The sequence below is a fragment of the Erythrolamprus reginae genome, unplaced genomic scaffold, assembly GCF_031021105.1.
Source record: "Erythrolamprus reginae isolate rEryReg1 unplaced genomic scaffold, rEryReg1.hap1 H_10, whole genome shotgun sequence".
Lineage (NCBI taxonomy): Eukaryota > Metazoa > Chordata > Lepidosauria > Squamata > Dipsadidae > Erythrolamprus > Erythrolamprus reginae.
This window is the reverse complement of record NW_027248463.1, coordinates 608,944-636,416: the sequence shown is the minus strand read 5'-3', so window position 1 is coordinate 636,416 and position 27,473 is coordinate 608,944. Positions and strand designations below refer to the sequence as shown.

Genomic DNA, 27,473 nt, shown 5'->3' with positions numbered 1-27,473 from the left:
TGTTCAGATTTCCATAGGTTACTTCTATAATACAGGGATGTATCACAAAAACCATAATGCTCTTCCTCTTCTGTTCTTTCATGGAAATTAGGTACTTTCAGCATCCTCATTTGCAGCAAACAAATTTAACTAGTTTTTCAGACTGTTAAAACCAGCATTTTGAATTCTACTCGTGAATCTATTGGAAACCAGTGAAAGATCAGCAAAGCAAGTATTGGGTGGCTCTGGTGGTTCTTATTCACCATAAGTGGCAGCTAAATTCAGGAAGTCCTTAAGGTCAACCTAAATATTGAGGTCATAGTTACAGTTAGAATAGAAGAATATAATTCTTTATTGGCCAAGTGTGATTGGACACACAAGGAATTTGTCTTTGGTGCATATGCTCTCACTGTACATAAAATAAAAGATTCATTTGTCAAAAATGATGATGTACAACACTTAATGATTGTCATAGGTTACAAATAAGCAATCAGGAAACAATATTAATATAAATCATAAGGATACAAGCAACAAGTTATAGTCATACAGTCATAAGTGGGAGGAGATGGGTGATAGGAATGATGAGAAGATTAATAGTAGTGCAGACTTAGTAAATAGTTTGACAGTGTTGAGGGAAATATTTGTTTAGCAGAGTGATGGCATTCGGGAAAAAACTGTTCTTGTGTCTTGGTGTGCAGTGCTCTATAGCATCGTTTTGAGGATAGGAGTTGAATCAATTTATGTTGTTGCAGCAGAGTCTCCCTTTGTGACAATTAGTCAGTATTTGGAACTTTTCTGAGTTCAGCTTCTTAGATGGCTATGTGAGCAGGTCCATGTGGGTTTCTTGGCCATAAGATGGAAGTGGTTTGTCCTTGCTTACTTCCTGGATTTCCCAGTCTAATCTATGGGCGGGTTGCTTACCATTTCCTATTGGTGCTCTGCGTGCACATTGTGACATTACGCAGGGATGCATGTCCCTGCGTAATTGGTGCTCTGCGTGCACATTGTGACATTACGCAGGGATGCATGTCCCCAGCGTGATTTTGCTTCTGCGCATGTGCAGAGGGACAGTTTTCCTTCTGTACATGCTCAGAGAGCTAAAAAAACATGAAAAAATATATTAAAAAGATGGCGACCGGCAAAGACAGAATGGAGCTATCGTGGCAAATTGCTCAATTGGAGGACCACTTCAGGAACGGTGCACCAGACCGCACCGGTAGGAACCCACCACTGGTCTAATCCATAAAGTAGTATTCCTGGAAGTCTCCCATCCATGTATTAACCAGGTCCAAACCTAATAACCTTTTCACGATCACCCATGGTTGGCTAGATGCTTAGCAACCTCCAGTAATGTCAAGCAATGTGTGGATTTTAGTTGGAAATGAGAGTTGTATACCTAATAACATGTTTTTTGAAAGTTCCTTAATGTTCGTTGTATTTTTTTTAGGAGAAGATCGTATCTATGTATTATCTGAAACTTGGGATCACTTCTTCACAGAAACTCTTCCTATACTACAGGCTATATTTTACCCTGTTCAGGTAAATCTAGTTAAATATAAGCTCAACAGGGTGGAGAAAAAACATTTCAAACTTACCATATAATAGAAGGGAGACACTAACCTTAATCTGCAAAGGAAATCAATTTTAAACTTTTAAGAATCACACATTTCACCAGAATTGCTGTTAAGCTTGTTTGTCCTGTTGTCGGTATGGTTATAAAACTCTTGACTAATTTAAACCACAAACCCCATTACACAATAACTATAAATCTACACTCTGTTAAAGGATAAGTTATTCCGGATCAATATTTTGTGTTACTGTTAATTTACAGATCAATATCCATTGTTAATGGTGCATTCTAGTTTTAACCACCCGGAAGACTTTGCAATTGAACAATACACTAATGATAAAAGTCTTTGTCTCCAACATGGCACCTTCCAGGTATATTAGAATAACAAAATTCCCAACCAATCCAGGACTGAGATTTCCTCAGCGACAAGATTTTGTGCTTTCTTCATCTACTTTTCTCTGAATTCCTCAATCATCTTTGTTATAGCTTTTTTTTCTTACCATTGTACCTAAGTAGAAGAATTGGAAAGAAATCTAATTTCCACAGTTGACTCTTGAATTTTAAATGATGATTTGTAAAGAGGAGGCCAAATATCGTGTAAGGTTCTATGGGGTATATTGCATATAGAGGCACGATATTGCAAGGTAAAATCCCCCCTCACATTTACTGATTTTAGAACTGTCTGTTCCACTAGAAGCAGAGAATCATGAAATGTATTTATATTGGCCTCTGACTAAATTGGCTCAACCCACTGTCCAATAAGCCCAAGAATTTGTGTGCCATAGTTAACAAATCTCACTGTTACACCACCTTTAACATAAACCATTTTAACATTTGAGACAAATGGAATGCTAATAACTTCTCTGTGTTCATTATCCCTGTAATTACACTTGGCACTCTGAGATAAAAAAGGTAATATTTTTCTTTTCCAAGGAACTGAATAAGCACAGTAACGGGGATAAATTAGAATACCAAGAAAATAATGTTATCTAAGCAAGAGAAGTTACTGATGGGACAGATTTATTATAGAATGAAAGTCTTAGGAAAGTTACATAGTATGCTTTTCAACTGCATAGTGACATACTATGCTTTTCCAGAGCTCCCTTTAACAATCCAACCCTTAGTGGTGCTATTTCCCCCCCTCTAGACCAAAAATATCAACAAGTAAGCATCACTACATTATTTGAGAGAATGTAAATATTTGCTTCTTGCTATAAGAATCTTGATTTCCCATGCTCTCTCTCTCTTTTCTTTTTCCTTTATTTCCTTCCCCTATCCCTCTTTTATACTTGCAGCAGATGATAAAAGGTATGTCTGGCTTTACGGGCAGATAAACTGTGCACATTTGAAAAATAAGTCCTAGGATCCCAACAATATGTCCATGGACGTCGGTGTCAGCATATCTTGCAATTCCTTTTTTACTTACCAGAGTCCCTGCCCCATCTGATTTTACTTTTCGTTTTAAATTTTTATTTAAATAAATATTAAATATTTATTTTTAAATGGGAAGCTGCAATATAAAGCATGATCTCCAAGTATAAGTGACAGAGAATATATTAGGAAGTCAGAAGAGGTTATTAGGACAAATGACATGAAAATCAGTTTAGCTTCTGGTGGTTGGTCTCACTATTCCAAATATATATCCACAACCCCAGTAAGGCTAGGAGCTTAAATCAATCATTTTTCCATCTATTACATTTGTAGGCATATTAAATCTTAAAGTTCAATGCTGCATCATCTTTAGCCTAGGGCAAGATGTTTGAATTAAGAAGGTCCACCAAGCATCTTTATGATTTTGGATTTGAAGTGCTATTCTACTCTACCACATACTAAACAGATTACAACACGGTTATTCTTTGAATTTCTTTCAATTTTGCCATCTCTCAACACAATAGATTTTACTATGTATATAGGAAATGATTCACTCAAAATTGTTGTACTTTGATGGATGTGATCTGAAATTACATCCTTTTTTTCCCCAACTCATAATATTGCTGTTGTTTTGTTGATTGAAATGCTGTCCTGGATTATTTTTTATCTGCACTACTGCACTATTGTGTTGTTCAGCCAAGTGCTTTCCATTTTAAATAAATAAAAATAAGCATATTGAAGCATACCAGTTCCAAAGACAGAGCTCAGTAGCATGCCATTTGAAAGCTTCCTCCAGTTTGACAGAGAAATAATTGAGGTCTCTCTGGCTTTTCAACCAACTGTGACTCCATTTGATTGAGCTTAGCTGATTGTCTAGCCAAAATATTATGGAAAATGGAAAGTTGATTCTTGAAGTACAGATAAATGGATGAAAGCTTCATATTATAAGAGATGTTTTCATGCAGTGTGCTCTCTGTCTCACACTTTTCCTTCATAAATGCACAGTATACTAGCATAAATAGCACAAAAGAAATTTGCTGTTATAAAATTCTGTTGTAGCTTGAGCACAGCAATCAAAAAGATGCTGCAATGAGTGTTATAATGATATGAAATTCAATGATTATGAATAACACATGTGTACCACACTATAATATTTCCCAGAGTAGTTATCTGAGGACTCTTGAGAGAAAAGGTGCTTGAAAAAATATAATTGTAATGTAATATAAAAGATCAGTGACAGAAAAAAAATATGCTTTGCTTTTCATCTACGAGTCTGCAGAGAGGGGCGGCATACAAATCCAATAAATAAATAAATAGATTGCTGCTGCACAACTATAGGCTGGCAGAGGAATTGAATTTAAATTATAAAAGTGAAGCAGCATGTATAGGTTAAATCATGGATTCTCAAACTACGGCCTGTGGGCTGCATGTGGCCCACTGAAGCCATTAATGTGGCCTGGGGAAAGTTAAAAATGAGGCACACAGATGCCCCAGGAAGCCAAAAAACCTGGTGAAAATGGCCTATTTTTCATCTCCCCCACCTCCAGAAGATAGACAGAGAGAGAGAAAGAGACAAATAGACAGACAGACAGATAGAAAGAGAGGGAGAGAGGTGTGTGTGTGACGGGAGAGATTTGTCAAGCTTCTTGGGGCTGAGAAGAATTACTTGCAAAACTGAGTTTCCTGAAGTGGACCACTAAACTTCTATACAACTGAAAAAAATGATCTAGTAAAAAGAAAAGTTAACAAAAGCAAATAAAACACCCCCACGAGCAAAACAAATTAAAGTTTAATTTATGTGCATTGTTTAGTGGACTGTTAAATTGGCCATGCCCACCCAGTCACATGCCCACCTAGCCAAGCTCACCCAGCTGGTCCACTCCCCCAACAGTCTGAGGGACCGAGAATTGGCACCCGGTTTAAAAAATTTGAGTACCCCTGGGTTAAATGAACAATTCCATAGAAATTACTTGGGCCAAACGCGGAAAGCAAAACCAATTAATTGTAACAGAATATCCCCCCCCCCCCAAAAAAAATAAATATATCAGGAAAGGCTTCATATCATTAAAATTGAAGATTCAGGAAAACAAAATTTGTTATCCTTTTACCATGAATTGATAGGTATGGGTAATTCTAACAATTCATAGCCTCCCCTTTTGCCAATGTTCTCCTGTAGACGAAGACGTATCTGTATTCTTAATGTCGCTGGATTGTGGATACTTACTTGTTGCTGGATATTATTTGCTGAGATGTTCCTTCTTAGTTATTTTTTAAAGTTACACAGTAGGTTGGTTGTAATACAACAAAGATTAGATCAAGCTGAGAAGCTCGCATATCTGTTTCTGCAGAAATTTCACTCCCTTCTTTTTTTTCAAGTTCTGCTCCATTTATTTGTCCATAACCACACCCTTTGAATCTTAAGGAGAACAGCCCTTTTTAAAAACGGGAAGTTTCTGGCTTCAGAGCCTTTGGCTTGTGTTCTTGTTTTTCATTTTAATGAACTTGTTAGTTGTATGATTAACCCTATTATGAATTGATGATTAACATACATTTTATTTCCTCCAGCTAGAGTTCTGGTTCATTAGTTGGGGATATCTAAACAATTTCATGGAGAGCCTACAGAATGGCTGATTTTAGCTATTAAAATAGGAGTTTTAAACACAGTGCTTAAACAAAGGTTAAAGGGTAGCTTCATAGGCTTGGCATTAGCTTTTTAAAGATGGTAGCAGATAACAAAAACACATCTTTTTTAAAATAACACATACATTTTTTAAAATAAAAACTTTATTCAAGGGCTATATATTGCATCTCTTGGCGTGCTATTAAATATCTGAAATTGGTTCAGCAAAGCCAAAATAATAACTTAAATCTTGTGCTTGAAAAAGTTCAACGTACATAGTGACGTTTTGGTGGAACCCTTTGATAAGGGTGTTGCTTCTAATATACTTTTCCTGTCTAGCTACAAAGGAATACCACTTCCTCATTCTTAACCAACAGTTACAAACTGATTATCCAGGGGCAGCATAATCATTTTATTTCTTTTAATTTACAATAATTTCTCAGCTTATGTTCATATTACCATCTTGTTCTCCAACTATTTTTATGATATTGTGTGGCATTATTGTCCTAAAATATAGGGTTCAGTTTGCAAATAGGATTGAACATTATTCCAATGCCAATGGATGCCGTTTCTCTCTATCTGTGTGTACAGGGTCAAGAACTGACCATTCGTCAGATTTCCTTGCTTGGCTTCCGAGACTTAGTCTTATTAAGAGTAAAGTTGGATGAAATTCTTCCTCTGGTCCAAAGTAATCTTCCACCCTCCATTATCCAGATGCTGCTGATTTTACAGGTGGGAAATGGTCTTATTTTCACCTCTCATTTATAATGTTTGTGGGGGTGGGCAAACATTTGAAGACTGAAATATTGTGTCTGAAAACATCCTGTTCCAAGCTCTTACCAGAAGCATAGCGATGTTGGAACAGCCTGTTTTAAACATTAGATAAATGTTTTAGCCTGTTTTAACATTAGCAACCTTGAAATGTATTGTACTGATTGCCAAATGTATTGCACATCACTGTTAATGAGCATTAGACATACTGTTTTTGAAGCAGAGAATTGCCTTTGGCTGGACCTGCAAATATTGGCTCACTATATCACTGGGGTCTGTCTCAGAGAAAGACATTGATGTCTGCCTGCCCAAATATCTCTATTCTCATGCTGTAAAAATGACTCTTATTTGTTTATTTTGTCAAGTATGTATTGGTAGTATACAAAGATATAACACTGTTTATATACATGATAGTGGTACTAATAAGAGGGAAACATTAAGACAGGGACGGTAGGCACGCTGGTGTACTTATGCACGCTCCTTACTGATCCCTTAGGAATCGGGTAAGGTCAACAGTGGATAGTCTAAGGGTAAAGTTTTGGGGGTTTGGTAATGAAACTACAGAGTAGTGAGTTGTGGAGAAAGTCAACATGATGCAGCCTTAATCATGTGTGTTGGGCAAGGTATTTTTAATTAAGAGGGCTGGATTTTTGACATCTGTCTTTCATTGATAAAGCTAGAGCTATCTAAAATCTGGTTTTCTAAATAATGAAATTAAATTTAATGTTGCAGTGTAAGGGTTTTAATGACTGTTTCAATGATAATAGTTTTGTTTGTTTAAAATTGTCATGTTTGAACTCTGAATTTTTGCCTTATTTTTATTTCGGTGAGATCATCCAAGGGCACGGGGTGAGTTGTCATCAGTATGCTGATGATACTCAGCTATACATCTCCACCCCGTGTCCACTCAGTGAAGCAGTGGAAGTGATGTGCCGGTGTCTGGAGGCTGTTAGTGTATGGATGAGTGCTAACAGGCTCAAACTCAATCCCGAGAAGACGGACTGGCTGTGGGTTCTGCCTTCCAAGGACACCTCCATCTGTCCATCCATTACCCTGGGAGAGGGGGACTTTTGACCCCCTCAGAGAGGGTCAGCAACTTGGGCATCCTCTTCGATCCACAGCTGATGTTGGCCCATCATCTTTCGGCTGTGGTGAGGGGGGCGTTCAGCCAGGTTTGCCTGGTGCTGCCCTATCTAGACAGGGAGTCTCTACTCACAGTCACTCATGCCCTTATCACCTTGAGGTTCGACTACTGCAATGCTCTCTGCATGGGGTTACCTTTGAAGAGTGTTTGGAAACTTCAAATCATCCAGAATGCAGCCGTGCAAGCGGTTATGGGGCTTTCCAAGGCATACCCACATTTCTGTAGCACTCTGCAGAATGCATTGGCTGCCGTTTGTTTTCTGGATGCAATTCAAAGTGTTGGTTATGATCTATAAAGCCCTACATGGCATCGGACCAGATTACCTCCGGGACCGCCTTCTGCCACATGAGTCCCAGTGACCAGTTAGGTCCCACAGAGTCGGCCTTCTCCAGGTCCCATCAACTAGACAATGTCGCTTGGCGGGACCTAGGGGAAGAGCCTTTTCTGTGGGGGCCTGGCCCTCTGGAATCAGGTCCCCCTGGAGATTCGCACTGTCCCCAACCTCCTCGCCTTCCGTAAAAGTTTAAAGACCTATCTGTGCTGCCAGGCTTGGGGCCATTAGACCCTAGCTCCTTGGCTGATTATATGTCTTGCTGTGTGAATGGGAATGAATTCTTTTAAATGTTATTGGAGTTTTTAAAGTTTTTTAGCTATATTAATTGGATTTTTAAGATACATATATTGTATACTGTTTTGATATGTTGTGAGCCGTCCTGGGTCCTTGGAGAGGGGTGGCATACAAATCCAATAAATAAATAAATAAATAAATAATTCCCCCCCAATTATGACTCTTGATAGTTCTAACCAGCTTCCCCCCTTGCCAATGTTCCCTAGTTACAACGCTGACCTTGGAAGAAAGAAAAAAGGGAAAACATTAGGAATGTTGTCTTAAGTTGCTGGGATTATTTGGATCTAGAGAATTAAAACATTAATCACTTCCCAATTGGGTCACAAGTCCTGGGGAGAAAATTAATTTGCTTATATTCTTTGACTTGTTGGAATGGCCTGCTTTAGCTACTGTATCTGTTGAGAGCATTCAGTAGGGTGTTGCAGAACAGTGTTTCTCAACCTTCAACATTCTCACTTGAAGATAGGTAGACTTCAATTCCCAGAATTCCCCAGTCAACATATTGGTTGAATAATGTTTTTTTGCAAAAATGGGGTGGACAGAGAGTCTGGAAGCCTGCAGAGACTTCCTGGGTGCTGGAAGATGGCAAAAATGCCCCAGTTGTTGTGAAAAATGGGCCATTTTTTGCCCATCTTCTCCGCACAAATGGAATGGGCAAAGGATCTGGGAAGCCTGCAGAGAGCTCCCGGGAACTGGGAGAAGGCAAAAATACCCCCACTTTTGTGAAAAAATGGGCAAAAAGTGGCCTGTTTTCACAAAAATGGGGACATTTTTGCCAGCACCCATGAATCCTCTGCATGCTTCCCAGGCCCTTGGCCCACCCATTTTTACAAAAAAGAAAAGGGTGAAAAACGGCCCATTTTTCACTAAAAATTGCACTTTTTGCCATCCCCCAGCACCCAGGAGCTCCACAAATCCACAAGTCTTAAAACTGTCAAGTTTGAAGTTTGTAAAAAGTGTACGTGTTTGTAAAAAGTATTCTGCTACACTGGTATTTTATTAAATAATATATTACTAGAATATTTGGTTCACAAAGAGCCTCGGTGGTGCAGTGGTTAGAGTGCAGTACTGCAAGCTACTTTTGCTGATCACCGTCTGCCAGCAATTTGGCACATCAAATCTCAGTAGGCTCAGGGTTAACTCAGCCTTCCATCCTTCCAAGGTTGGTAAAATGAAGACCCAGATTGTTGGGGGCAATATGCTTACTCTCTATAAACTGCTTAGAGAAGGTTGTAAAGCACTGTGAAGTGGTATATAAGTCTAAATGCTATTGCTATAGAATACTTTCTTCCTTGTTTTCCACCTTCTTTTTTTCAGTCAATTAGAAAAATAAAAATGGACGGATGAAATGTATTGATTTGCATACCCCGGGTATTTGACAATAGGTATATTTTGTTTATGTTTCAGGGAGTCCATGAACCTACAGGTCCCACTAAGGCCTTTCTACAACTAGAAGAACTTGTAAAACTGGTAGTTTCCCCATACCTTGGTTTGTGTGAAGAACATTGCTTCCCTGGCAGTACCTGTGCCCTGGGTAAGATGTAAAGTATTGCAGTTCCTGATATTTGGGTCAAAGGTATCTGGAGAATCCATGGAATCAGTAGAGAATTTTTTTTGTCTGCACAGAAAGAGTTCACAAAAACACAGTTTCCAAAATTTTTGCTCACATTTGAATATTGCTTCATTTGATTATGTTATAAAACCCTGCAAAACATGTTTAGCCAGAGGCAATACCATAGGGTAAAGAAAAAGTGTGTATATGAGATACCTGCCATTTACAAATTGGCTATAAACCATAGTCAAGGATGTGTAATCAATACTCAACGCTGGATGAGACACAGAAAATGAGAGTGACAGCTTAAATTATCCTTGTGCAGATACTAATCAATACAAACTTGCATTTAATTTGTGTAATTGTGCAAAAACTCACCCAACCTTCATTTTCCTTTTCTGTGTCTAACTGAATAATAACAAGACAGTCATTAACAAATGTTTAAAAGCTATTTAAAATCTGATTTTCCAAAATAAATACCGTTTTTAGCTGTGTTGTTTCCCTTTGGCTATTTAATGAAGTTACCTAATCATTAAGTGTTTTCTCTGTTTTGTATGCCTATCCCTTGTTCCCACAGATGCCTTTCCTTCTTCTCAGAATAACTTATCTGATTGTTAGAAAAAAAATTATCTTGTGGCTACATTAAATCATGATTGCTGTGGACCTCTCCTCCCAGTGCATTGTGGGCAAGGAAATGACTGTAAATTCAATAAAGTCAGATTAATACTGTGCTCAGTATGATTTTGGGCACAGATTGTTCCTGTCTTGCTTACTGAGATCATTTCAACGAAAATAGCTAAAATTGGGAACTAGTCACAAAGCATGTGGTTTTCTCCAATGGATTTTCACAATTAGGGGAGCATAGTCTTCAGATTTATTTTAATATGATTTGATATGTAGTTTGTTCAGTGGAGAGAATGGAAGTTGCTTCCAACCTATCCAAGGTTAACCATTTCTCCCAGACCATTCTATTTCTTTGTCAATCTTTTAAGTTCGATTTGAAACCAAAGTTTCCTATCTTACACAAGAGTATAGTTTTCTACTTGTGGATTCTTAGCTCCTGGTATTGGGGTGTTGCTCTTGTACGCATATATCCTTGGTGTCTTTAGCCAAGCAGAGCTCTGTGCTTCCTACTAGGTCTTGGCATTAACACTACACCAGATTAGTTTATACAACTGAACAACTGTAAATTCATGACTTCAATAAACGAGATGTTCCTGTCACAGTACAAATATAATCAGTGCACTGTTTACAGCTAATAAAATTGTGACCCTTCGCGTTCAGAAGAAAAATAATACAAAGTGTATGGGAACTTGAGTGATAGTTGAAATTGTTTATTTGAGGTGGCCATGTGACTTTTGTGAAAGCACACTGCTATCTTCCGATCTACCAATAAAACCAGGGTTTATTATCATAAAACACATTTTATATACTCCATGACCTTCAAAGAATTATACATTCAGAATACTTACACTTGGTCCTCCATTTAGAGAACATGTGGGCCCCACTACTGTGCTTTGTATGTGTATATTCTGAACATCCTTGGTACTTTGCCAACTGTAGTCCTGCATATGGAGTTGACAGCTGTATAGAAATACTGAAATTACGCCTTTAGGGATAGAGCAGAAGTAGGCAATTTTTGAATCTCATATAAGATTTACACAATGGCTGATATGGAGGGCTGCTTGTTCTCATTACAGCTACTGTAGTGAAAAATGGCAAATCAAAAATCACCCTTTTATCATAAGATGAACTAGTGCCCGAGCACACGCTCATCCCAGTACAACCCTCACGAAAGTCAAGGCTAGCCCTGTAAATGAATAGGATCATAGAAACTTATAGAAACATAGAAACATAGAAGACTGACAGCAGAAAAAGACCTCATGGTCCATCTAGTCTGCCCTTATACTATTTTCTGTATTTTATCTTAGGATGGATATATGTTTATCCCAGGCATGTTTAAATTCAGTTACTGTGGATTTATCTACCACGTCTGCTGGAAGTTTGTTCCAAGGATCTACTACTCTTTCAGTAAAATAATATTTTCTCATGTTGCTTTTGATCCTTCCCCCAACTAACTTCAGATTGTGTCCCCTTGTTCTTGTGTTCACTTTCCTATTAAAAACACTTCCCTTATGCTTTTAGTTGCTAACTTTCCATTTTTCCTTAACTTCCAATGAGAGTGAGGCGTACAAGAATTACATAAACCATCATTCCTGACTTGTTTTGATAATTGCCCTCTCATACACTAGCCTGATATTTTACAGTTTCATAAAGATCTTCCAGCTTGTTAAGTTTCAAGATGAAGGGAAAACAGAACATACCTATTTTTGGATTGGTCTGAATTTAGCAGCAACTAAAAATGCTTCCCTGAACTCAATTAATAGCTGATTCCCTTTATTTAATGGGATGAATAAATGATGAGAAAAATGACTAAAATGATTTTGATGTTTTAAAGGGAAGCTGTGATTTTGAAGATTTGGATGTTGGGATCAATATTTATTGACCTTGAAAAAAATTAAGCATCTTATAGATCTTGTGAGCAATGGTTACTAGGTTTTTTTAATTGTTGGATGTATATTTTTAACAAGTGTCCAAAGGTCTCTCTTAGCAGAATCTCTTGCATTTTTCTTGCAATCTAAGTAGCAATTAAATATGTGAACGGGAAACAGAAGACGCGAAATTTGATCCCTTGAATAATGCTGTGATGTATGAAATAGCAGTGACATGTCAATACTTACTTCAGAGTTAAAAGTGAAATTGTAACTAGAAAATGTTATCATTTCTGTGGATTTTAGGACCTAATTAGACACTTGAATGGAGCACATTATGCATCACGGCTTCCAGATAGTATTTCCTAAAATAAATATATTAAGTTCATCATCTTCTCTTCATATAAACTTTAGCCACTGAACCGGAATGGGTGGGCAGAAATGCTGAATATTATATCAAGAAACATGTTTTTCTAATCCTAAATGCTACTGGAATAGATTAATGGTTGAGACATCTTTTAGGCCCTTAAAGTTAACGTACACAGTCTCTGTTCAGCATAATTGTTGACAGTTGAACAATATCTCCACCTATTGGATATTGAAGAAAAATATCCAGTACTTTTAATTTTGAAATAGTTCCGTGAATTTTGGATGAAAGTGTCAGACTTATAAGGATGGATGGTGCCAAATACACTGTTCTCATAAGGCCAGACCATAAAAATTCTATGGGTCATGTTTACTTGAGTCTCAACATAAGGAAGGATGTGCCTGACATCTAAGGTGTATTCATTATTTCCAACAATTGATGATTAGGGAGCAATAGTTAAAATAGAAAAGGAGAAACTAAATGGTTCAAAATAGGGAAAGGAGTGCATCATATAAATAATGTGCCAGTGAACGTTACATTTATATGCAGAACATACCATTAAAAATGCTGGAGTAAAAGGAAATAAAATCAAAATTGCTGGGAGAAGCAATAACTAATTTTAGTATGCTCATGATACCAGACTGCTCAGTGGAAACCTTAAATTCAAACCTTAAAAAACTTTAGTGGAACTAAAATTTAAATTTAAATATTTAAAATTTAAATATTACCTAACCCAAAAACAAGGTATCTGGAAAAGACTTTAAGTCTGAAAAGAGGTTGACAGAGGATAATGGTGACTAGATGATAATGTAAACATATTTATTTATTTATTTATTTATTTATTTAGTTAGTTAGTTAGTTAGTTAGTTAGTTAGTTAGTTAGTTCATTATGTCACAAAACCGCAGATGCAAATGAATGACTACACAGCAACAACTAAAAAGTTATATGGCAGGAATCTGTGGCATAGCATTCAGTTTGGCTTGTATACCAACTGTTGTGAGATTACTTAGGCGAGATGGGCAGCCATACAAATTGAATAAATAAATAATAAAGTATCTGGACTGTGGAAAACCTACCCATTTCTCTTGGGCATTTTAGGAGAAATTCCTACATTTTTGGCAGAAAACCCTTTCCTCTTTCATGTAACATCTCATCTATGTTTCATGGACTTCCCAATTTTCCGGTTCCATTAATTTCCATTTCAGTCGCTCAGCAATTTTTTTATTTTTATATTTTCTCTGGTCTCTGGTCAGATTTATTCCTGACTCCTGCTTTTCAGATGTGTTTTTAAATTCAGATGTGTTTTTAAATTCAGATGTGTTTTTAAATTCTTGCTATTGTAGTTTCATACTGCATTTATTTATTTATTTGACTTCTGAAATGGTGAACAATAGCATAATTGTATACAATACATAGACATTATATATCAGTTCTGTAATAGCAAATGTAGTACAAAACTTTAAACCAGCAAACTAATCGGAGCAATATAATTATTGGCTTGCTTTCTTCTCATTAATGTAAAATAAATCAGTGTTAATCTCACGTCCATGGGAAGTTTGTTCCATATGGGAGGCATTATATAGATGCACCTCCTCCTCGCTTTCCCCCAAAATTATTATCAGGCAGATTGGTTTTAGCTTAAGGAGATGGTCATGAATATATCTCAGTGCCAAGCCATGCAAAAAGGACTATAGGCTTCTTATGGTTCTCTTTCCATGATTATGTAGGTTTGTGGAAAGAAATCTATGAAGGGAATAACCGAGTAGCTGAAAGTAGAGGCCCACACTGCATTCATATGTACAGTACTTCCTTATCATCTTTGTTTGGCTCATATACATTTAGGTAATTTGCTTCCCTTCCTGCCATTCCATCTTTTTTTCAATAATGGCTTGGATCACTTAAAACCAGGGGTTGGCTACTCCCCGGACAGGGGGGATGGGACGGGGTAGTGAAAATGGGGTAGTGAAAATGGAGCTCCACCCCAGAGCACCCACTTTGCACTGAAAGATGTTGAAAGAAAATGCAGCTGCGCCCATAGTGTGATAGTAAAATTTTTTGTAGCCCTTCACTGCTTAAAACTAATGCACTTCTTGAAATACAATATAGATACAGGTAATTTTTCATTGCTTCGAGGCCTGGAAAGGCAGTATGTGCAAAGCATATGGTATCTGCACACATTGATGACCATTAGAATTGTCTCCTAATTTTTTTCCATTAAAAAAAGATTTATCTGCAGACTAGAATGATGCAAAATTAAATACAAACTTGTATCATTCTTCTTAGCAAAAATGCTACTTAAATGATTTTTAAAAAAACCATCAGGTGAGGAATAATTTACTTTCTATTAAGGAGGCATTTTGGGACAGACCAAATCAGAAAATACTGCCCACCTGAGCTCTGGGTATTTTCTTTTCACAAACACTAACACTTTCATAGATGCTGATCTCCAAATGACCAATTAAGTATATTATAGTTTCTGGTGAAGAATTTAAAAACAGGATAGCTCTCTACCGCAGCAGTACAAGAGAGTAGTGAGGAGAGCTAAATTATATTGGCTCTAGCTGAGCATAAGATCTAAGGAATGGTTTGTCCTTCTTCAGTTTGTATAATAGTAATTGTGCAACACATTTATATTTCTCCGTTCTTTTAGATTGGAATATGACCATAGTATTTCTATTGGGGAGATTAAAAAAAACAATAATAGGTATTTGTTGCTAACTAACATATCAGCTGATATGAACTGAATTCATTTTTTTCTTTCAATTTGCTATAGACGCTTGAAGATAGCAGTTTGTAGTGTTCGTTGCAGAAAATATTCATGGTGGCTAGCTGCAGTAAACATGACTGTGGAACAAAGCCTGCAGTGTTTGTTGTCTCCTGACTATTCCTGTCTGGACACCATTGCACTTTTAAATGCATTTTAACACACACACACCCAAACTGCTTTTTATAGTTATCGCTCCAGATTGGAATGACATTTTGGAGACAATGACTGGACAAAAGGCAAATGATTGCTAAATATAACTGTTAATAGTGAAATCACAAGCTGCCTAGGGAATCTATTTATTAGAGCTTATGATTCATTTGATTTGAGATAAATATTTGCAGCTATTTAAAGCAATCTGAGTAGAAAACCTGAAAAGCATAAGAGCCTACATTTCTAAATTAGATTTCCCTTTTCTCTCTTAGTATTTCTACCATTTCTTTTATACTTTCTGCATTCTTTTGTAGTAAACCTCAGTATCCACCCAGTGTCCACAAGATATCAGTAAACCAGTCTTTTCAACCAGGCAGCCAAACAGCTGTACTCTTGGCAATTCTGGTTCACCTGATCTCTAACTTATCAGTCAACTGGAGAATGCAATTCTGCAGTATGTACCCAAAGCATGGGTGTCAAATTTGAATGTGTCACATGACATCTCACAAAACCTTGCAACATTTTTGCCTTTGTGGAGCTGGGGGAGGGGGGGCGTGGCCTGCATGTAACTCATCTGGCCCACAGGATGCCACTTTGACAGTATGATTAGTGGTATTCTGAGGGAAAGGAGTCCTGATATGGATTCAAACCACTGTCGTCCTCTAGTTCTTTCTCCATTTAGAAACATAGAAACATAGAAGTCTGACGGCAAAAAAAGACCTCATGGTCCATCTAGTCTGCCCTTATACTATTGTCTGTATTTTATCTTAGGATGGATATATGTTTATCCCAGGCATGTTTAAATTCAGTTACTGTGGGTTTATCTACCACGTCTGCTGGAAGTTTGTTCCAAGGATCTACTACTCTTTCAGTAAAATAATATTTTCTCATGTTGCTTTTGATCTTTCCCCCAACTAACTTCAGATTGTGTCCCCTTGTTCTTGTGTTCACTTTCCTATTAAAAACACTTCCCTCCTGGACCTTATTTAACCCTTTAACACATTTAAATGTTTCGTTTGCTACTGAAGGTGCTGTTTCCAGTGAATAGAATAGCACATTCAGCGCCTAAGCTTAAGTAGAAAATTTATTCCTAATTTAAAACAAGATTTTACATTATATTAAGGATCCATGCTGTTCTTTATAGAATAAAAGAGGCAAATTTAAAGGACAGAGAGGAAAATTAAGATTGAACAAAGATTATACCTTAACATCCTGTGTAGCACTGGGTCTCAGGTTGTGCACTCCATTTTTGTACCACAGAAATGGGATCCGTGATAACTTGGAGATTAACCATCAAGATGGCAGGTGCCATCCTGTGATAAAAGCCCTATCGTCTTGGTTTGCTACATCCCCTGCCCTCTAGTGCAGTGTTTCCCAATTGTGGCAACTTGAAGAGATCTGGACTTCAACTCCCAGAATTCCCCAGCCAGCATTCACTGGCTGGGAAATTCTGGGAGTTGAAGTCCAGATCTCTTCAAGTTGCCAAGGTTGGGAAACACTGCTCTAGTGAATAGCCGTTGATGTAAGTAGCTGCTCTCCAGACAGAATGACCTTAGGAAGCATTGCTCAAGTTGATTGACTCATCAATAATTTTTTGCTTCTTCTGGGGCAGTGCAGGCTCTGAGGAGTGCATTACTCAGACTTTCCTAATCCAGTTAAAACAGCTCATTGCAATTCCTCTTCCACCTTTTGCCCATTATTTCAGTAATAGGTTAGGACTGAAAGACCATGATAATTTCAGTGAAAGAATATAAAAACTGATGCAAAGATTCTTAGCATAACAGTGTAGATGGTTGAATTTTCAGCTGAAATTTCTGGAAGAAGAATGTTGTGTATGCCTGGTAAGAATCTCATACACATACACATACACAGGGAGGTAGGGAGAGAGAGCGCGCGCGAGAGAGAGAGCACCATATCCTCTGGCAAGAAAGTATTTATCAGCCTCATTGGAGGCAGCCTTTAAAATATCCCAAGGAGATGGATGGTGCTCATTACAACTGTTTTGTATTAAGACACAATAGAGAGACTTCAGGATTTGTTTAAAGCTTTGAAAAGAAGTTTTAGTTACGAGTTTCACTTCACAATTAACAGTGTGGTCAGGCGGTAGGGAAAGCAAGTCAAATGCTTGGCTGCATAGTTAGAGGTATAATAAGCAGGAAGAGGGAGATTGTGATAGTATAGAGCGCTGGTGAATATCTCTGAGACCGCCTTCTGCCGCACAAATCCCAGCGGCCAGTTAGGTCCCACAGAGTGGGTCTTCTCCAGGTCCCGTCAATGAAACAATGCCACTTGGCAGGACCCAGGAGAAGAGCCTTCTCTGTGGCGGCCCCGGCCCTCTGGAACCAACTCCCCCCAGAGATTAGAACTGCCCCTACCCTCCTTGCCTTTCGTAAGCTACTCAAAACCCACCTCTGCTGCCAGGCATGGGGGAATTAAGACTTCTTCTCCCCCTAGGCTGATACAACTGTATGTATGGTATGCTGGTTTTATACATTAAGGGGTCTTAAGTTAGTTTTTAGTATTGGATTTTTTACTGTATATTATTCATGTATATTGTTCATGACTGTTGTTAGCCGCCCCGAGTTTTCGGAGAGGGGCGGCATATAAATCCAATAAATTGAATTGAATTGAATTGGTGAGTATAGAGCGGTATAGTGGTATAGAGCGCTGGTGAGACCACATTTGGAATACTATGTTCAGTTTTGGAGACCTCACCTACAAAAAGATATTGATAAAATTGAACGGGTCCAAAGATGGGCTACAAAAACGGTGGAAGGTCTTAAGCATAAAACTTATCAGGAAAGACTTGATGAACTCAAACTGTATAGACTGGATGACAGAAGGGAAAATGGGGACATGGTCAAAACATTTAAATATGTTAAAGAGTTACATAAGGTTCAGGAGGGAAGTGTTTTTAATAGGAAAGTGAACATAAGAACAAGGAGGCACAATCTGAGGTTAATTGGGGGAAAGATCAGAAGCAACGTGAAAAAATATTATTTTACTGAAAGATGCTTGGAACAAACTTCCAGCAGACGTGGTTGGTAAATCCACAGTAACTGAATTTAAATATGCCTGGGATAAACATATATGCATCCTAAAATAAAATATAGGAAATAGTATAAGGGCAGACTAGATGGACTATAAGGTCTTCTTCTGCCATCAATCTTCTATGTTTCTATGTTTCTACAATGTAGATTGCGATCCTCAGTTATAAAAAGTAACAGAGAAAAGTATTATTTCCTTCAAACTTTACAATGATGAGTCAATCATTGGTCAAGAGGTCTCAGGTCCTCTTATTCTTAACTATCTGCCTCTGGTCTATAATGAAAAGGTTTCCTCTCACTTTGGCTATTTTTCTTTTAAGAGAAAGTTTTAGTTATCCTGGAATAGCTGCCACTGTTTGGATACCTTAGACACTAGTTAAAGGGAAAAAGAGACCTCTCCTTCACCCTGTGATACTGAAGAAATAAATAACTATAAATGTTACCCAAGCAGAAATTCATTGGCCTATAAAAGACTTAAAAGAACTTGCTGTGGCACTATCCATATCTTTTAAGACAGGTGTTCTCTCTGTGTTGACCCTTGCAAATTGAAAGAAAGAATGTACAGGGTTGAGTTTCCAGCACAAATGAAAGTATGAATGGAATTCACAAAGTACTGTTTCACAGCAGCCTCCAATTTGTGGTCAAATTGAAATGGGCTTTCTGACTATATAATTCTTGGTTGTCAGATAAAGGGTGGCTACCCCTCAGCACCTATCTTTTCTCTTTAAGGGACTTGTTTCCATGTTTCGTTCCTGACTTGTATTATGAGTTGGGATAAAAAGAAGAAAGCTTTAAATGGTGAAAGTTTAACTGCAAATATTTGCTCCCAGTTATAGGTTTGGATAATATTGAGAGAGTGTTCTTTAATAACCATTACCAATGGAAGAATAAGCTATTAGTTTAAGCCGAGTTCAGTTCAGATATAAATTGGTTGAAAGAAAACCATTGCAATTTGCATCTATGAAAACTAAGGAAAAGCTATTTAATAATAATAATTTATTAGATTTGTATGCCGCCCCTCTCCGGAGACTCGGGGCGGCTCACAACAACAATAATAACAATGTGACAATGTAAACAGATCTAATATTAAAAAAGCAGGCATATTTAGATAGACTAGATTTTTTTAAAAAATAACTCAAAGTAGTGAATATATCTAATATTCCTTCCACTTCCTATATTTCTCACAACAATAATCTTGTAGGTTGAATTCGGGTAAGAGAGATTGACTGGCCCAAAGCCACCCAGATGTCTTTCATGCCTAAGGCAGGACTAGAATTCATGGTATTAGCCTGGTGTATTAACTAATAGCTAGCTAACTTGATAGAAGCTTTAAAATGAAATATCACTCTATCTCTGAAATTTGGGGTGTTACTTATGCTTATTTGATACTTTTTTCTTGGTAACACAGCAAGCTAGCTATGATTTCTTTCCCCATAGATGATTTTTTTTTAAATGCTTGTGAAAGTGTACTGTGCCGTAAAATGTGGTGAGCTATTTCTGAACTCTTCCCTTGTTGAAATAATAAATGTTGAAGCAGCTATTTTGGATGTAGTGTTTCTGTTGAGCAGAACTATCGGGAGATGTCTGCTGGAGAAAAAAAAAACCAAGTTGAGTTTTATTGATGTTATACTCTTTTCCCTGGTGTATAGGTATATTGGAAATGCTTTCAGAATACTATGAAGTAGTGTGAGGATACCACATACTGTATACAGTGCCTCTCTATTTTCCTTTCCTCTACAATCCTGTGAGACAGGTTAGGTTGATAGTGAATGACTGATCCAAATTCCTCTAGTGAAATTAAAATGCTGAGTGTGGACTGGAAGTTGAATCTCCCCAAAGCCAGTCCAACACCTGCACTGCTATATTAGGGGTGAAACGCTACTGGTTCGGCCTGGTTCGGGCGTACCCTTCCGAACCGGTAGAGAAGGTACCCTGCACTATAGTATAGGAACACTTTGACCTATGACCATAATTGAGCCAAATATTTACAGTATACTGCTAAGTGAGACAGTTGTTAAGAGTGTTTTGCCCTATTTTACGATATTTTTTTGCCACGGTTGCTAAAATGTGAATCACTGCAGTTGTTAAGTTGGTAACACAACTGTAAAGTGAATATAGCTTCCCCATTGACTCTGTTTGTCAGAAGGTCACAAAAGTTGGTCACATGATTCCAGGACACAACTATCATAAATATGAATTCTTTTCATCTGAATTTTGATCACATGACCAAGGGGCGGGCTGCAGTGGGCATGTGAAAAAATAGTTATAAGTTACTTTTTTCCATGCTGTTGAAACTTTCAACGTTCACTAAATGAATTGTTGTAAGATAAGGATTACCTGTACACTGTCTTTATGAACCTAGAAGAGGTGCTTTAGTACATATGGGTCTATGAATGTAGTACAAGTCCATGACTTATTAAAACTGCTGTATTTTAGAAAAATTCCTGTTTCTTTTTTAATATAACTTTTGTTTAAGAATTTTAAATACAATAATAAAAACTAATGTAAATGAAACTTAGAGAAAGATAATAGAAATAACAAAACATGCAAAAACAAAGGAAATGACTTTCAAACTTCATTATAATATAAACACATTTAATAACTCTTCAGCTTCTGTAATATTTTCACCCCTTATCCCATCCTCATCTATAAATAAATCCATAAAATGTCAACCTTTCAGTCCTGGTGTCAACAAAAAGTAAATGGTTTGCCAGAACATTGCAAACCAACAACAACAGAAGCCTATTTTATCCTTGATCAAACAAATTAACTTTGTTTCCTTCTTTTATTCCTAAATCTTAATCTTTAATTCAATCAAATATAGTTTTAGGATTTAATTTGTCTTCAATTCTTCTTTATCATATTATACAAGTTTATTCAAGGCTTTATAAAGGAAGCTCTTTTGTAAATCCAATAAGAAAACATTTTCCAGGTAATTTTCTTGGTTTACAGCTAAACTAAACTAGACACAATAATAGTTTTCCCCCAAACATCATAATTCTGCTAAACAAATTATTTTCAATACTGTCAAACTATTTACTAAGTTTGCACTACTATTAATCTTCTCATCATTACTATCACTCATCTCCTCCCACTTATTACTGCATGACTGTAACTTTGTTGTTTATATCCTTACAATTTTCATTGGCTGTTTCCTAATGTGATTTGATTGTTTATTTATACCCTATGATTATCATTAATTGTTGTACCTTATGATTCCAGACGAATGTACTGAGAACATATGTACCAAGACAAATTCCTCGTGTGTCCAATAACACTTGACCAATAAATAATTCTATTCTATTCTATTCTATTCTAGTCTAGTCTAGTCTATTATCATTTTAACTTTTAAAATTTCAGTCCATCTTTCCTCCCCTTTTCTCACTTCCCCTCCACATCTCTCCTCCCCTCCCATCAAATTTCACCAAATCTCATCAAAAGCAACTCTGGGCAGCACCCAGCAATCAAGGATTTCTTTATAAAAAGTGTTCTTTTCCAAATCACTCTGTTGATCTGTTATTTGTAGTTCCATTTTCAGTACCTTCTGTCTTGTCAAATAAAATTTGTTCCATACACTATCTGTCATAACTTCATTAATTTATGTTCTTTGAATAATTCATTTAATGTTTCCAATGTTATAATATTTTATTGTTTTGGAAGTCCTAGTATTAATTGACATCAAAAATGAATTTGTATTTTTTCTTCTGCTTGGAATCTTTAGTCCTTTTTGTTGTCCAGTTTCTAAAATCATTACTTATCTTTATCCTGGCTTGCAATAAACAGGATAGCCAAAACAAGAAACTTTATTGAAGAAAAAAAATCAAAATTGTATAGTGAAAATAAATATTCCATATTAGTCTGAATCTTTGAACCATTTATAAACTTCTTAGGTAAAATTTTTATTTAGCATTTTGCTATTTGTTTCAAATTCTGTTAAGTTCTTAACGCTATAATTGATTTCTTTTTTGTTCAGAGCTGAAGATGAACTCACTGATAAAAACTTTTAAAACTTGTCGTAAAGGTCTCTAAAGGTTTATGATGGTATGGCAATTTTGGTAATTTCCAAAAAAATATTAGAAAATGATTAGAAAGTGGGCTACAAATTTAGTGTCCTTTAAAAGGCTTCACTTGTGAGCAAGATGACTGATCTCTTTGTCTCACAGCACACAAACCTGATGAAAGCTCTTGTTCTGAAGCATAGGGGGGTGGGATCTCCTATTCTCCATAGTGGTTGGAGCTAGCCTTCCGAGTAGGTTGTCCTCATTCAATTAGATTGACAACTGAGTCTGTCAATCAAATCTGGAGCTCCATCCGCCATTTTGGGCCCAGCTTAGACTCACTCCTCAGAGAGGAGAGATGTGGGTTTTTGCTTCTTTGATTGCTAGCTTCAACTCCTTAGATTTCTTCTCAAAACAACTATCTGCTAGTTTGATTCTGGAGAGGTTCCAAAGAACTGGTTTAGTGACCAGTTCTTTGGTGTCTACTAAGGTTATCAGCTGCACTTTGCAGTACAGTCTATGCAGTTTGCCATATCTTTCCCAGAAGCAGAAGGATTCCTGTTTCTTAATGCAGTATACACTTTGATATAAGGAAGCGGAAGAAAAAGGAAGTGATACAGCTTTGGAGCAGGTAGAAGCTAGAGGAGAAACTATCAACAGAATTCCAAATTATAACACAAGGATTTTCAGTTCCCAATAATAACAACAGTAACTATAAAATGACTCCTTATCTAAAATGACTCCTTACAGTAAATGAAAAAAGCTTGAGGCGAGCAGACATGGAAAAATACATCTTCAGGGATTCAAAACAAATTCCTGAGTTCATAATTCTTTAAGAGTTTGGAATGTGCACATGTTTTTCCTTGGGGCACTTAGGGTTTGAGAGCTCCCTCCCCTAAAATAAAATTGAATCTGTCTGCGCTTGTACTGTAAGTTTAGAATATGACCTGTAATTCTATCCACATCATTCTTATAAATGAATGTTGCTAGTTAGATCCATGTGAATTCCTCCCGTAGAGGGAATACCGTCGGCCAGTGGAACAGCTAAAAAGCAGTATGTACTACTTTCATCCATGATGTCCATTACTTATATCAGGAAGACAGGATCTGTTGTCATCTACTTGTTGTTGAATACAGTCACTACTTTCTCTTAGCACTGCCTGTGCTAGCTGGAGATGCTGAAAATTGGAATTCAGTCATATCTAAAGCCTTACTGGTTTTCTCCATTTTTTTCTATCTTGTAACAATCCTTTTGCTAGAAATGGCAATGAATTCAAACTGGGAAGCTCACTAGATCAATGATTACGAAAGCTTTCTCTAAAGTAGTATCCACCAAAAGCATAGAACTGCAGTGGACGCTGTAGGGTATCAAGTTGAAAAAAAAAGAAGGTTCATAGTAGAGGCATGCAAAATGACTGGAAAAAATGTATGTGCCCTGGGCTTTAATAATCAAAATTTTAAATGTTGTATCATCGAAAAAACCCTTAAAATAGACAGTTCTTGTCTCAAAACGATCCACTATAGGGTGCTAGGAAGTTGAAAATAAAGATATGCATGTTCTAACACTTCTACTTAGTTCTAACAGAAATCACATTGTTGTTTTAATAAAATGTTTCAAGTGGAGTTGTTTTGTTAGATCTGCATGTAGAATGGGCAGTAAATTTTTCACAGATAAGTTTGTTTGGCTTTGCCACCAGTTGTTATGCTTTGCCCATAATATAATCATTCTGAACTGTACAGTTACATCAGGAAAGAAAGGATAGTTCTATATCAGATTCTGGGCAATACCCAGAAGGCTAATTAGTCACACACAATGCATGTACAGCATATGTTATAAACTTATACAGCATTTATTATACACCTCTTCTAAAGGCAGTGGACTTACGGATAGGAATTTAGCTTACACACTTACCCTTTTAAATGTAAGACAACTTGAGAAGCGGGATTATTTTATAATAATGCCAAGTACAGGAAATAAAATACAGGAAATAGCATAAGGGAAGACTAGATGGACCATGAGGTCTTTTTCTGCCGTCAATCTTCTATGTTTCTAAGTTCTTCAGGGTCATAAGTTCCTCTCTGTCATAACTTGGACTTCTAACATAGGATCAAACCAGTGCAGGAGATTAAAGTAATCAATTGTATAACTTGTATTTAATGTATTCCTAAATATCCTTACTCTCTATTTGTTGCAACTTATTGACAAAACTAAAGATGAAGAAATATCTAATGTGCCTTTCCCAGAAACAAAATCTGGAGAAACCAATTCTTGCAGTGATAAACAATTAACAAAAATGTCTCTTTCCCCTTGTTTTCCAGAGAAACGGTATTACAGATCCCGTTACAAACCCAATGGGCTAAGCATCTCTTCTCACACAGTGGCAACCCGACAGGTCAGTGAGACCGCCTTGACACCTTTGACTGAACAGGAAGGCGAGGCTTACCTTGAGAAGTGTGGGAGCATCCGCCGACATACTGTTGCCAATGCACATTCCGATATCCAGCTGTTGGCCATGGCTAACATCATGCATTCAGGCATGCTAGCAGAAGAACCAGACAATGGCGACCAATGTCTCCTCTTACAACCCAGTTTGAACCACAGACAGTTTTCTAGTGAGCCCAGCATAGCGGATGGGCCAGAACTGGCCACCCCAGCCATGGAGGAGCCTGCAGAACTGAATTGCACATCTGTCTGTTGAAACAGGAAAAGAACACTCCTACACAGCAGAGGAAGCCGACGTTACTTTTCATGCTGCTTAGATCAAGAATTAGATCTAGAGGGCACATCCTGAAGCTGATTGTGTTCTTAGGCTCTAATATTATGAGGGTCCTTTCTGTGGACTACAAAGGTACAAAGTTGTTTCAGCTGAAACATTCTAATATTGTCTCAGAGCAATGGCTTCTCAGAGTTTGTTTTTCCAGTTAGGTTTTTGTACCCTCACTGCATTCAGATTTTGTCTTATCCGTAGGGTGAACTCTGTAATCCTAGTTTTACTCTGCTTTGCAGATTGGGAAGATGAAGTCCAGTGTCCGGGCAAGCAATTATTTCTTCTCAATTGCGATATCTTGTGAAAAATACAAGGAAACCAGTTATAAAATCTTCAAGGTTGTTGCAATGGTACATCCCTTTGCAGGACAATGAACATATTCATTATAATATGATATACAACTAAACTATAAAAATAGGAAGAATAAAATTTCTTCCACTCTATGATCAGAACTGGTCAGAGTAACAAATTATATTCTGGGTGAACAAAGTGAGAGTAGTGGCCTAAAACAAAACTAGCTAGCATATTGTTCTGGTTGCAGTACATCTCAGGAATTACTCAAATTATTTTCAGAAAACTACTAAAAACATTTTTAGGGAAGGCATATGACTGCTTACAAATACATAACACCAGTGCTAAGCTAGTGCTAAGCATGCAATAATGATTTTGAGCTACTAGTTTCTGTAAATTAGGGGTTACTGGGTTTAAGACTGAAAATTCTGGAAATAATGGGACGTGGTGCGTCAATGGCTAAGACACTGAGCTTGTTGATCAGAAAGAGTGGTAGGTCAGCAATTCGAATCCCTAGCACCGCGTAACAGACTGAACTCCCATTATTTGTCCCAGCTTCTGCCAACCTAGCAAAAGCATGTAAAAATTCAAGTAAAAAAATAGGGACCAACTTGGTGAGAAGGTAACAGCATTCTGTGCACCTTTGGCATTTAGTCATGCTGGCCACGTGACCATAGAATTGTCATCAGACAATGCTGGCTCTTCAGCTTAGAAACAGAGATGAGCATTGCCCCCTAGAGTCAGGAACGTCTAGCACGTATGTGTGAGGGGAACCTTTACCTTTATTCTGGAAATAGATGTTATTGATAACAACAATGAAGGTTGCATTTGCATTAGTGTGTTAATAGAAGACAACTCCCTTTGGCTGGTGGGAATAGCCTTTATTCCATACAGAACAAGCAGTGCCCACAACTGTTGTAATGATTGACTGCTGGAAAATATCAGGATCAAGTTAGATGAGGTCTTTTGGAACTGGTATAGTGATTTCTGGAAATATTTCCATCTTTGGTAGCCAACCCATTCTTTAACAAACAGAACAGAGAAACAATGTTTTAAGTTTTATGTCTACTTGCTTTTTTCCTGCATTGATGGGGGAATTGATAGAGAGTTTGTTTTTGTTTTGTTTTAAATATGGTTTCCTAATATAATTTTCATACATATAATGCTAATTTGGTAGTGGTTCCAATTGATGGAAGTCGCTCATAATCCAAGAAGGCAAAATTCTTCATATGGCTGCAGATAAAAAAGTGCTATTGGTGTCTTAGCACAATCCAACCATAACTTATTTAGTTGTTTAATTGGTAAAAATAATTGCATTATGCAAAAAACAAAAACAAAAAAACAAACAGTGGAATAAAATCTGTGTGAAGAATGTGGGATGTGTGCTTTTCCTGCCAGTTAAAAATAAAAATTTAACAAATACTACCCAGGTTCTATTGTGTGTGCAACCTTCTTGTCACAAAAAGTACAGCTAATTAGGAAAGCAAGAACATTTTTCCATGTAGACTGATCTGGAGCGCAACATGTTTGGAAGACGCAATCTTAGGAAAAACTCTTGTGCTTGAAAACAATAATTCATTATTCCAAATATGTGGTGGAAGTAGACATAAAGCATCACACACTTTTTTGAGACAATGAAAAATCAACCCTGAATTTTAAGAAGGTATCACAATCAAGCTCACAAGAAGGCTGCCATAAGGCGTATGGTCTGTCACAAAAACTCATTTTTAAGAAAATAAAACACTAGGAAGTGTTCTGCCAGGCTCTCTGGTATGAGCCTCCCGAAAATTCAAGGGTACAAATTTCAGACACACGTTTGAAAATTCAAAACAATGTTCTTTATCACAAATTTCAAAAGAAACAAAGCACCCTTTTTGTATTGCAAAGAGCACTCGTCCCAAAACAAACTTGTAGGCTGTACAATTCCCTTAATCAGTCCTTAAGTACTTAGCTAGCA

At 37.1% G+C, this 27,473-nt stretch overlaps 1 protein-coding gene across 4 annotated transcripts in view; it reads left to right on the top strand.

Annotated features, from left to right (window-relative positions):
• LOC139155337 (proline-rich protein 5-like) overlaps positions 1 to 26,941 on the top strand; it is a 91,620-nt gene extending 64,679 nt beyond the window's left edge. For all 4 annotated transcript variants that reach the window (XM_070730470.1, XM_070730469.1, XM_070730471.1 and 1 more), the window contains 4 exons: positions 1,427 to 1,518; positions 6,132 to 6,272; positions 9,491 to 9,617; positions 24,777 to 26,941. In XM_070730470.1, coding sequence (XP_070586571.1) covers positions 1,427 to 1,518; positions 6,132 to 6,272; positions 9,491 to 9,617; positions 24,777 to 25,156 — 740 coding nt within the window. In that variant the 3' untranslated portion in view covers positions 25,157 to 26,941. The remainder of the gene's footprint in view (positions 1 to 1,426; positions 1,519 to 6,131; positions 6,273 to 9,490; positions 9,618 to 24,776) is intronic.
• The last annotated feature ends 532 nt before the right edge of the window (positions 26,942 to 27,473 follow it).